Raw genomic sequence first — 14,082 nt, 5'->3', positions numbered from 1 at the left:
TAAAAAAAAAGAACTGGTTCAACGCAAAGTGATTTCTATAATATTTTCTTGCATAATAGTGGACAAAAAAATAAGTACGATGTGAATGAAAGTGACAGTTAGATAATACATTCCAGTGCTTTTTATTTTGCTTACTTCTATTGCAATTTACTTAAAATCGCTTTTCACTATTATTTTAATATGACGGTTTAACAAAAATCTATGATGTTTATTAAGATTCTGTAGCGGTTGTTATATCGTTATGGTATTAACTGTACCTGTATATATAACATATTGTTCGAATTAACAAGATTTTTTTACGAATAAAAAATTAGAACACAACAGCGTTAAAACACCTTTTATATCGTTATGTTATCATATATTCCCACTGCTGGGACACAGGCCTCCTATGAGGGTTCAGGCCATAATACACCACGCTGGCCAAGTGCGGGTTGGCAGATGTCACATTTCGTTGAACTTTTGCTCACCACTGAGCCACCACTGCTTTTTTTATATCGTTATGTAATTATTCTTAATTAAATATACAAATTTATAAAACTTTGAAAGAAGATAAAAAGTATTGTATTGTACAATACCGAATGTAAGACAGTATCTTTAGAACACTACACTACAGTTCCTGGGTATGTCATATAAAACTTTTTCAACACTTTCCAATCTGCCGAAAATACTTTTTACGGCTCTCATGACTTATCGACATAACAATCAGTCGTGAGGCGGCGCTGTACCATGCCCCGTTACCACGACTATGAAAAATACTGAAAAAACATTACTGATCAATGTCGTGTGCTGGAACGATATTTCATGTCTTGTATTGACGTAATGCCTATTGTACCACAAGGTCGTTCTAATTTAACAAAACATGCTCAAATAAGAAAGGTTGGTACCCATGGTTTTTATTGCCACTTGTATATACTTATATACAATTTATATTAAAATATGTCTACATTATCTGTAACAATATGATTCAAAGGATACTCCTCCAGCTAAATTAGTTCAATTTTGTAACATTCTGGAATGAACTTTTCATTTTTGTTCCATTCATTAAGTAACTTAACACTTTAAGGGTTGCCTGGTAGAGATCGCTACCTAGCGATAAGCCCGCCTTTTGCTTACTTTTAATGTTATGTTCTATTTTTCTTTTGATAAGCAATAAATAATTCCATTTCAATTCATTTCATAAGTAGGTAACTCTACCTACTACAAGGTATTAAAAAAGGATAATTAAAAAATTAAAAGAATCTGAAAAAATCTATCGTTAATAAATTAAATTCCCAAGAAACACATGATTATTACGTTAAAATTTAAACCGCTTTCAAATTGTAAGAATTAGACCAAATTTAAATGGGACCACATAGCAGGCACCAGCTTTGAAATTAAAATCGATTCATTCAGTAAAAACTTATGAGGTAACAAACACAAAAACAAAACACTCGAATTGATAAGCACCTCTTTTTTGAAGTTGGTTGTAAAGGTGACGGTTTCGTTGGCTATATAATTAAATAGTTAAATGTACCTATTATTAGGCATTGTTAAGCATTTTGACTTCGAAATTGGTACATATTTAATCATTAATTGTTTCCGTATGTGATATATTTTAAACTCATTACTAATATCCGCCGTAAAAAAATCACGATTTATATTATACAAATTTGTTTAAATAAACTATTTTACTTTTAGTTATAAGGTATCTATAATATCTGAACAGGATCATAGATTGTATTAAGTTTTAACACAAAATAAATATAAGTATAAAAATAAATTACAACTAGCGATGGACATATTATTAAATTGTATTTCATTAGAACAATTACAATAATAGCGCCCGCAATTTGGAATTATTTTAATGGTATTATAATTATTCAATGTACTCTAACAGGATCTTGTTACAGTAAATATCGGTTTATTCTAAACTATGTATATAATTATTGGTTTGAAGATGCAAATAGCATCGGGAAAATAACAGAATTATGTGAACGATAAGAAACAGACGTGTCTGCAAGGTCAGTCTGCGTTTAATCTATGTCACTTGAGGTTTAAATGCCGGTAATCAACTGAAACCAGATGCTTTCAAGTGTCGAATCGTTTCCTAATGTTACCAGTATAGTATTATGTTGTCTGTGATAATATGCTCTCATCCTACTCACTAAAATGTTCATTGTTGAAGTTATTCTTATGCGTGAGATTTAATTGCCAGATTTTTTTTTATTATTTCGAGACTTTAGGCACCTGCACCCGCATAGGTGTAATTTTGAATAATTTATTATTTTTGTGTATAAATAACATCATCATCATCAGTCCATATATGTTCCCACTGTTGGGACACGGGCCTCCTATGAGGGTTCAGGCCATAATCAAACCACGCTGGTCAAGTGCGGGTTGGCAGATGTCACATGTCGTCGAACTTTTGATTCATGGACATGCCGGTTTCCTCACCACTTTCTTTCAACTTTTTAAGCAGTGGTGATGTTATCCACATGTGCAAATAAATTGAAAAATCAATTTATTTCCTGCACGCTCGCTTGGTCTCGAACCCCGACTTATCAATTTTGAAGTCCGAGGTTCTCATCACTGAGCCACCACTGCGTTTATATATATATAAATAACAATAAAAGCTAATTTTGAAATACCGGAATCAAAACTAGTCTGACATTAAAATCGTTACATTATTGTCTTACGTAGACATTTTAAACGTAACACGGAAGAATTCTCTTATAACGAAATTCACATACTTTTGGATCCGATTCGCGTGTTTGTGCAGAATTTATTTATTTCAATTTTCGCATCTGTCACGCAAACAAATTTTACGCTTAGTTGATTTCTTGGGGACAGCCCATAATTTTATGTGAACATTAATATAACCTGTCTTCGCTTATAACTTTCACGATCTTTTACTTTCAATTAATTGTCGAAGAAAATTAATCGTGAACTCACCATTGTTATTTTTGTATTGAATTTTATCATTGTGAAAGGATTAAACTAATACAAATGCTTACTTGATTTTAATAGATCATTGGTACATTTCTTTATTGTCTTCCTATATTACACAGTTCAGTATAAAATTGGAACACTGAACGCATTTCTTCGCCTCCGTTTATTGGTTAATGTTCGTGACAATTTGATACGCATTTTGCTTCTCATTGAATGTTGTGAAACGTAACACGACACATTAGAAATACTCTAAATAGTTTATACCGTTGAACGAATGCATTTTCTTGTTTATCACAACAAAAAATAATGAGAAAATTTCCAATTGCTTAAATATCATTTATATATATAAGTGTAGGTACATATTTTTGATAACTACGATAAGAATAACGCAAAAATAAATATCTTCTCGTACATGTCATATCGTAAGAAACACTATCATGTGCAGACCACACGCTTGATTAAACACGAATCTTATTGGTAATTATCACATAAATTCAACACAATAATCAATTTGTCATGTACTTTCTTTAAGATAACTGTATATATCTGCAACAAAATGCACAATTAAAAACTGTTTTGCTTAGATTCAGAGCGTGTCCGGTGCAGTACCGTTCTGCTATCCGTTGATTACATGCATTCGAACAAGCGGAACGACTAATGAGATTATTATGCGCTGTTAGATAAGTTGATAAATATCTTATAGCGTTTACCGCCTTAGGGCTTTTGGATAATTTGCAAGCGGTGCTAAGTGCAGCGCTGGCTGGTCATTCAAGTTTATAGGTGTCAATGCTGTGAGCATTATGCACGTCTATCAATGACCGTAATTATCTCTTTATGTTTTTATTACTTTTTATGTATTTAAGTCAATGATTTTTTTTAGATAATAATGTTCAGTTTTTCTTTTTCAGGTATGTATCCGAATGGCCGCATCTGAACTGGGCAGTAAGTCGATAAAATAAGAAAGTGTGGGCTCATAGGTAGATGTTTACATCGCTGTTTTTGATAATCGTCACAGCAGCGGATTTATTAATCAACTTAATATTTATAAATATAAATATCAATTATATTGCCAGTTAGAAACTAGTGACTTAATTTTTAACCAAGAAGCAGTAATGTGTACTTATGCAGTTGCAGCGACTGTTATTTTAGACAATAAAATATTTCTTAGAATTTAATTTACTAAGAACATAGATTCATATAGTCTTGTACTATTCTACTTACGCACAGAGACAACAAAATATCGTACTTTTAAACGACAACGGCCGTTTATATGCCTCGCTTCTACACTTTAACTCATATACATCCCATCCCACTGGCTCGCCCGCATGACTCAGGCACCTGGATTGCACCTGGATTTCGTATTTCCATTCAGGAACCTGCACAACTTTACAATACAATACATCCTAGCTTACACATTATATTAAGCACTCGTTTGCCTGGACCTTATAAAATAGGGTTTAATTAGTGAAAACAGCAGAATCTAATGTAATGGGACGTGTAGACGTAAATAGCCTTAAACATCAAGTATGGATACGAAGTGACGATAGCGCGTGCACCCTTCAGCGAACTAATTGGTGTGCGCGCGATCGACGCGGAAACTGCTTTCCTCATTACGTGGACTGATTGATTACGGCACGACCGTTGTTTTGATCTCAACAATGGGCTCGTATGGCTGGGTTTACACCTATAACGTTTAGTTATGGTTAAAACGCCTTAAACGTTAGAACGTTCTCATGAAAGAAAAAATCATTTCTTAAAAGCAAATTCAAGGTTATATCAGCTAAATCGAAGTTGCGTTACGACTGGGCAGACATAGCACTCGCATTAGGTATATTATATGTGTATCGATATTTTTTTTAATAAAGTGTCAGAGAGCATTTTGTCTACTTTACATGTTTCTTATTATAAATTTAATCGAGAGACAATCCGTATTCATTTGATATAAACTAGGCTATTATACAATATAACACTTTTATGATAAAACTAATAATCCAATAGCATCCTTGATAGAGATTATTTTGAAAGCAAAAGCTCCAAAAAGTATTTCCAGTAGGAAAAATATTTCAGTTGATCCCTTAATTACCACCGCCGTTGTCTCATAGTTTGCAGCGTATCTACATACAATTTGCGTATAATTTCGCCACGTTGTCGGCCGCTCCAGCCACATTCTAATCATCGACCCGGGCTAAAGGTGCTAGTTGTTACGTGAATTATAGATATTCGCTATTAAATTGTTACGAGTTATTGTGAAATCTCTATCTGAACGCGGAATATAGACGCGAAATAATTACCGTCTGGCGTTCACGCTTTGCTACGTGTTATGCCTATGTGTGATATTATTACATGACTGCATTTAATGCAAGTCGTGCAACTGTGTTCAGTGTACGAATATAGAAATGTATTTTTGTCTTTGGTTATTCATATAAATGATAAATTCGTCTTTCAAATGACAGGTCTCTTCATATTTTCCCGCCTCCATTGAAACGTCAAAGTGACAGCAACTCCAATGGACAATCTGACATTATTTTTGAACTTGTTTGTACAATGTTGTATGTGTACTTATGATAATTTCGGTATTAATTAAGTCGCTTTAGTAACAGTTGTATCAATTAATGTCACCATAGACATCGGATAAACTACCGATACAATTAGTTGGTAGAATCCGTTGAGACCAACCCACGCAGTCGTTTAGAAAACTTATCGACCATAACGATGAACTTTATTCTATCGTCTTTATTTAAATGGTCGTCGATTTGACTTAACCTTTTTGGATCTAGATTAGGTATAATTGAATTAACAGCGAAAACAATGGGATTTTAAATATTATTTATATGACTTATACTCTATATAGGTACTGTATATATTATATTTGTATAAAATCTTATAATAACCATAGTGCTCAAACTTGATATTGAATATTTTAATTACGTTTAATTGATAGTGACTTATTTTGTTGGGTAAGGAATTTTTATTGATACTTCTAATCTGATCTATATCAATGACTACTTTAACATGCGTGTAATGGTCTATTTCGATATCTTTTAAGTATAATCACAAGCAGCTTACGGTAACGGATGTGTCACGTTAGTAATGCTTGCTGTAAGCGAGTGTTACTCCGTGTGACGTCTGTCCTAGGTCCCAGGATAAACTTTCCCCTATGCCGTTTATTGATGTAATAGTTGTTTGACAATATGTGGATAGAGCTTGGTCGATATTATAGTGCTCGTTTTAAATTTAGTACGCAGTTGTAATAAGGTACCAATATAAAACGGGCATAGTTTACGATGGAACTTAACTTACTATTATTCTTCTTTACTATTATTATTTATGGTAGATTTTGGCAGTAAAAAGAATAGACGAAATCGCAAAAGATCATTATATATTTTATTTTTAAAGTGCCTTAGGGCGTTTCTAATTTATAAACATAACATTACGTTATCAAAAAGTCATCGCTTCTAATATTAAGCCAAAAAGCGTGCTTGATATTTTAGGTTATTGACTGCTTTTAAACACGCTCTACAATTTATTTAACCCTAATCGTATAATAAACTCGATCAGATTTCATTTGCGCATAATAGTATCTATAATAGCGTTAATGAGACCACACGGTCCGAGTGTAGTTCTCTGAGAATTCATTATTCGTGCATTACTCTGTATCACGATCTTATCTACAATTCAACAATAATTCGCGAGGAGATATCGATTTCTCTTCCGAGATTGCGATCGGACGTCACAGAACGAAACGCCTTGATCGGTAACATCGAGATCGTATCGATTCATTTCAAATGTCGGCTTGCGTTCGTACCTAATGCACTGGGTAAACATATTGATTGTTACCATTACTAATGCTCACTGAATACCGATTACGATCGTATCGAGAAAGCTCCAGTGCATTACGACCGTTTTTTGCTGCGTATTTAATGGTTAATCTTGTCTGGAAGTCAATGGAAACGGAGCGCGAGCTTTCGATCGTTAGTTGCGATATAGTGGTGAAGGAAGACGGTAGACGCCTACCAGACATAGCTGGGGTTGTTGACCGGGTTTCGTGCCTAAAGCCGTCGCCGAATAGAGGGCGAAACCGAGACTGAAATAAAACGTCATACGCAGAGTATGACCCACCACGCACTTCTGTTTGGTGAAGTCGTTATAGAATTTAAATTGCAAAGAATGAACATAAACACTAAATAACCGCATTCATTGTAACCACGTATCACAATACGAATTTAATCGGAATGTTATGGGAACATTTATAAAGAGAACATGTTGAATATATACAATTAAAAGTAGTACAGTCGCATGAGAACTCAGGCGTTAAGTAGAGGCTTATTGCTAGATCTACGAAACACTTTAACATGGATCGTTACAGTCTCTTGGCTCCGATTATCTGAATCATGATAGTGCTCTAGATTGTTTCGTTCTTGAACCTCGTAAAGCACATCGTTATAATGGTAAAACATTTTATTTCATGTAATTACTTGATGTTTGCTTGTTAAACCAAGGAAAAGTAAAAACTTCAATGTGCAACATATAATGTTTAATAATAAATTGTTACCTTTGTATAGGGTTACATATAACACTATTTTATGTTTACTTTCACCGACAATAATAAATAAATGCGCCAGCGCAAAATTATAAATCACTAAAGACTTCCTACGGGTACAATTCTGGCGCAGTTCTCAAATATTATAATCGGTATAAATAAAAATAGATACTTAACATGTAAAAAGCGTTCCGAATACTCGAGGCACTAATTAGCTAGGTTCGCCCTCAGTGCTCAAATTGTATACTTACGAAGGAAGTTATACAACAGTCAATTAGCGCATTTTGCCCTGCAAATAATGACTTTGTTTCTCTTTACTGGAATAAGCAAGGAAACTGACTGTGAAATATAAAAAATACGCGGTAACAAAGGTTTCTTGCCTCATTTCACATCATACATGAGGTACTGATAGAAAAGTTAAACAAAGCTTATCCACATTAGCTTCACAAGATGTTAATTTTCGTATGAAACTTGCAAATTCAAAATACAGAGTACCTATACATAACTGAGGAAAATATGCTTTTTGGTTAAATAGATAATTAATAATTTTCAAGACCACGAAAACTGAATTTATTATTCAGCTTTCTAAATCATCCAAGCTACTTCAATTTTCATTATTTTATCATACAAGGCCGTGGCACCGTTTTTATTTAACGTATTACATTTGAAAGGTGCGAGGAGATTGGACAAATTATCGAATAGACGGTCTCATTTCCGAGGTAATTTATAAATTTCCTTTGTATCGTGGTAATGATAAATAAGCAGCAGTGATTCGACAGTTTCTTTGTATTATGATCTACATTTGAGTATAATATAAAATATGTATTACGGAATGAGAACGTAGAATATCATTGTAAAATAAAATACCAAACGAAAACTGACTAAAGAAAACAATATTTATTGCAAATTATGCGTCCATATAAATGAAAATCAGTCAAATATAATTCGTTCACTAATAATCGAAGCAATCTTCGTCTAGCCTTTTCCATAAATCAATAATGCAAATGAGGATATTTATCATTTAGGCCTTACATTTGCCAATACAAATCGTTTAGTGTGGTTTATTTACTCAGCTGGTAACATTTCAATAGAATTTTTTATACAAACGTTACTTTTTAAGCAAAATCTCCTAATTGTTTATCATATCACTTCAAAATAAGCGTAAAACATCATCTACTCTTATACAGTACGGTAATAGATACGACAATAACATATATTTCAGCATGCATGTCATTAAAATCAAATTGGCGCGAAAGTGTGTAATCTCTGCACCACAACGTAATGTATTGACTTTCATTTGAAAACGAAGAGCAGTTTCTCTTGACGTTCCGCATATGATAAAGTTACCTGGGCTCTCATTACCTTCGATATCATTAGTCTACGTCACCCGTCCTAAAGATTATAAAATGCTAAAACACTACATCATTACAGAGTCAAGCCGGACCGTGTCGAATGAATGTCGATTGCAGATTCATAATACGGCTAGTTTAACATGTGACGTTATCTCGTATACTATCTATGAAGAGTCGGGGAATTTATGACATCGTGCCGTGATTGTAGGAATACTCGGATCTGTTTTATGAATATGTAATTATTCATTCAACTATCGGCGTTGATATTTGAAAATGCAGATGACTATCTCGTTATTAATAGTAGGTACCTTTTTTACTATATCAAATAAAATTAACTACAATTAAAGAACGAAAAAAGAGTCATGATTGATCTCACTGATGCGTTGAAAACCATAATTAAATGAAGATGTTATAATTATGTTGGATAGTAACATTATAACGTGTTCTATTATGGTTTTAATTCTGACCGCTATTATTTTGTAACAAATTGAGTATCTTCTCTTACATGGCGTTGTTTATACACCTACAATAATAATTTGTTCTTATGCACTTTTCTCTTGGTTAAATTATAATGGGCTTCGATGTTTAATGTACCTAGTTCCCTTGTATTTTCTCAATGAAAAACATAGGTTGGACACACACAACAGTCAAAAATGGGAAACCCAGGCAAATGCAGAAGAAAAAAAAAAACTACATACATATTTTAAATTTCGTTTTTTAAAATTATCACTTCTCGTCTTTGGTTATTTATATACTTCATATAAAAAACAGCCTCTTAAAAATAATAAAAAATAAAAAAATTAACACCGTCTATCACAAAAGTACTGAGTCAGAGATTTAGTATGGTATTGCATGCGGTGCAATTCATGGTTGTAGGCATTTTCATGTGACAGACGAGCAGTGGTGCATAGCGGCCGGAAACCGCACTAGCGCGCTATCGATTTACTTATCTGCGATGCGGAGTATAGTCTGTGTTCTGTACCATAGACTAGGATTCTTAATTTAATCTTTTGTTTCATTTTGGTTATAAGTAAGCAGTCGACGGCCGACGCTTGCTGTTTCAAATCTGTATACACCTCCGTTACTTATGTATACAAAAAGGGAAATATAAGGAAATTTAAAACATATCCCAATGTATTTATGTAAACTTGGTTCTTGCGTATAAAATATAATTATCTGAAATTACACATCTGACAGTGTTTAAAATATTAAATCTCAAGACCAACACTGAGTAGGCAACGTGAACCAGATCTTTAAGATTTATACTGAAACCGTCTCATAACTATCATAATATTCATGTCGGTACTCATAACGTCGCGCTGCCTTATCGAATGTTGGATCTAGAATCCAGATATCTAAGGTAAGGCATTTATGCTGTCGCGCTACTGTGCGCTGTGGTCGCGAGCTTGTCGTGAGTGTCGCATCAAACGCTTATAAAGAATGGGAGTTTTAGATTTACGGCGCTCGTGGATGTTTGTTTTCTCTTTGTCTGAAACGGCCGGTGATAAATGAATTGATTGTTCTTGCATTTATTGTTTTTCGTATAAATTGCGGTCGACAATAAAATTTACGATCGCATGTGACGTTTCTATAAGTCTATAGGCAGATAAATATTTTCAATGACCAATCCTAACAGTCAATCGATTGAGAAATTTCCTGCCTCGTGATCAAATTTTTTCTATTCTTTCAAAATTTCTCATTTATAAAGCATTTCAATTCTATAAAACTAAAAATTAAAGTCAATCGATTGTTAGGTCAGTGTAGATATAAACACCAGATATACAAAATTCGATAGGTAAATCGTATTTATTTTTTAGTAGGGTAAGTAAAGGTAAGGAACAGATTTCGTTCGTTAAGCATCATTAAGCTGAGTTTTCGAATATTTGGAATAAATTCAAATGAGTATAATATTTGTGCAGTTACTGATACAGTATTTGTATGCTTTCACATGTTAGTCTGCACGCTCGAATAATTTTGCTCGGCCGCATTTGAAATTGATGCCCATTACATGAGTTGCTACATAAATTGTAATGTACTGGTCCTAGATAGGAACTAATAGGTTGCTAAAGAAATGGGTAAAAAGACGATTAAGCTCTGTTGGAATAGCTTGCGTTATATGTTTTATTGGTCCTTTTAAAAAGTAGATAAGGCTTGACATTTATTGTATCGGTTTTCATATTTGTATAACGATCATAAGATGTGTGATGAATGTCAAACATTTTTACAATATCTTAGTTTATAATAATCTATCCGAGACTGTATTTTCTATAAATAGAAATTATTTTAAAACAATAGTGTCACATACAAAATAATACTAGCACTTGTGCAAAAGTACGAAACTTTTTCGTATAAAGATTTGAGTCACAATTTTCATATCACTTACTAGCAGTCCACCCCGTCTTCCCCCGTGGTACATATATAGCCTAAAGCCTCCCTCATTAAATGGGCTATCTAAAATATAAATTTTTCAAAACGGACCAGTAGTTCCTCAGATTAGCGCGTTCAAACAAACAAACTCTTCAACTTAATAATATTAGTATAGATATAGTTAGCTCCAACTGATGCATACATTTACTGGTGAAAATTATTACAGCCGTACATCCAAGCTATAAATGACATCTCGTTATCCCATCCTCAGTATGTCATGTGCTTCAGGCAGTACATTAAGGGTGCTTTACCATGCATGCAAGTTAGGGTTGCGTTTAATACAACGAAAAGTCTTTTATTTTCAAAGCTAATTTTTTTATTCCAAGTTTGATGGAAAGAGGTTGAACGAATTCACAGTTTTTTTAAGTCTGTTTACTAACTCTGTGTCTTGTGATAATGACATTTGTAAACAAGAATAAGTATTGAAGGATATCGCATTGAAAAAATCGAATTGTGCAAGTAAGCATTTTCAAATGTCGCAGAAGCATATTATGATATATTCAACCGCGCTTATTTTGTTCACCTCAAAATTAAAAAAAAAAAATCAAGTATCCACTTGTATATATAATTTAACAATAAATCAATCGTTTGTTAGTCGCTTAGCTTCCCGGTTTATCTCAAGTGAATACGCATCCTAATTATATATACGTGTACTATGCCAATCCTAGCCGCTAATCTAATATCACGTTGAATTTACTCGACACCCCGGCACTAAATCTAGCACGTTATAAGATCGCATACAAGCTTGTTAAACTTAACGATAATGATTTTCCTGATTGCGATCTTGTTTTAGAAATTATTTCGTTACCGTGCAATTGAGAAAATAAGCGCTGACAGCACCCGCGATCACTTCAGAGAGTTTACTCCCTGCTTTCTTGTGGAAATCTCTACAATTAAAATAGGCTTCATGAAGACTATGGAATTATTGTAATAATAATGCGTGAATGTTGGAAGTTCTTTCACATATAGAAAGCACGATCTATATAACGAAAAGGACATTGCATGCGATCCAAATTGCCATTAACAGATTGGCCAGTCGATTAAAATAGTAAAACCAATAGTGAGGTCAGTGAACTTGAGCTAGAGAACCCTTCAAATAATTGTAATGGTTTTTTAACGCGAATGTATTGATTAGTGTTTGACCACGAAGTTCCCCCAGCGGAAGTGGACTCGCCCTGCATGGCAGTTTTGACCATGCATGTCCACTCGGCCGGAGGGAGTGCATAATGTCCATTCATTATTAATGAACTTTTGGGATCGGGTTGCGGTAAAAGAATCCGTATGTAAATAGGTTTGAAAGGATTCTACATTTTGTGAGCAGTATATTAGAATTAAAATTCAACGTATAGGTAGTGTATCGGAAAAGCAATATGAGGCTAAAACCATACCTAAATATCTTAATTTTGAGCGACTCGTTCACACATAACTATTAATTTCAGAGTTCCAAATGCACCGAAGAGTTGCATCGCCGAGATCTTCAACGCCGATGTGACGGATGGAGGGAGTCCCATCAAGAACGGTTCGTCCAAACCGCGCAATGTCAAGGACACACCGACACGCCCACGGGACACCCACTCCAGACTATTCGGTCAGGTAGGGAATATGTTATTATTTTAATCATGTCAGGAAAATAAAAATGGATGACAGAATTTGAAATCAGATCAACCTAACATTGTTTTAGATCTGAGAAACGAGGTATTTCAATTAAAACAGTACCTAATGATGAAGTCAGTATAATTAATGTAATACGACTTGCCTTTTACTCGGTTTGATTAAGGATTCCTGTAAATTAAAATATGCAGCGAGTAATTTCTACAATATTATTCATAATATACTACGTAACAAAACTGAAATGCCTCCGCTATCAGCCTAACATTAACGAACATACATTCCAGGGTGCATCATCGTCAGTAACGCCTATGATAACGGACACCATCCGCAGTCACATACAATTCGGTGACGCGGCGAACGGCGGCAGCCCCTCACACTCGCCCAAGCTGAACGGGAGCGCCATGTCCACGCCCAGCAGAGGTGAGACGGAGCCAGCTGACCACTGTGAGTCGATTCTGATGTAGGCACGTTAGCACTTGCAATCATTGAGAGCCGGTTCGAACGTGGTTGGGAATTCATATCACGCTATCCCTCTGACGCATCGTTTTGCTGAATCTGTCCTCGTATAGAAAGGCAGTAATCAGCGCAGATGTGTTAGAGGATTAAGGCAATAATAAACACGTAACACAAGACCAATTAACTTTCATATAACAATGCCATAATCATAATAACAATATAATTATTACTTATGTCTACGTTATAAATCAGAACTGACACATGTACGCTATTTATAACACAAATTCAAAATAAACAAATTTAATCATAACTTTCGTTAATGAGCCACACTAAACATACATGCCGTGATGAAGGTATTTGCTCCACAATGTTAACATCATGTTTACAACTTTTACTGCAATCATAATTTCAATGTAGGTACCTATGAATGTGGGTATTATAACAGCCAGAATTTTTTTACCTGACTGCTGTAGGGCTACTTTCAACATACAAATTACCCATAAAATGTTAGCGATGGCAATAACAATGTAGTGGCGGGCGTTGAGAATTTTTGTGTATAATTACACAATCTCGAAGGCGTCATAAGTATTGCAACAACGTGTGCGTGAATTCCTTTCCACTTTCGTTTAATATCTAGCCTACACAGATGTTGTTTTCTATTGACTAGACTTGCAACCTCTGTGTATGTTGTACTAGGCTCGCGTGCCCTAAGCACATTATATTGCATATGTGCACGCTACAGAGATCGCTTCACAAATAAACACTTAT

General features: G+C 34.3%; 1 protein-coding gene across 1 annotated transcript in view; it reads left to right on the top strand.

The window, feature by feature from the left end:
• Window positions 1–14,082, top strand: part of LOC119829202 (microtubule-associated protein Jupiter) — a 42,303-nt gene that overhangs the window by 25,561 nt on the left and 2,660 nt on the right. The window contains exons 2-3 of the mRNA XM_038351606.1: window positions 12,687–12,840; window positions 13,143–13,278. Coding sequence (XP_038207534.1) covers window positions 12,687–12,840; window positions 13,143–13,278 — 290 coding nt within the window. The remainder of the gene's footprint in view (window positions 1–12,686; window positions 12,841–13,142; window positions 13,279–14,082) is intronic.

This window comes from Zerene cesonia, chromosome 9 (genome assembly GCF_012273895.1).
Source record: "Zerene cesonia ecotype Mississippi chromosome 9, Zerene_cesonia_1.1, whole genome shotgun sequence".
NCBI classification, from domain to species: Eukaryota; Metazoa; Arthropoda; class Insecta; order Lepidoptera; family Pieridae; genus Zerene; species Zerene cesonia.
The sequence above is the reverse complement of the archived record's forward strand: the minus strand, read 5'-3'. Positions and strand labels throughout refer to the sequence as shown.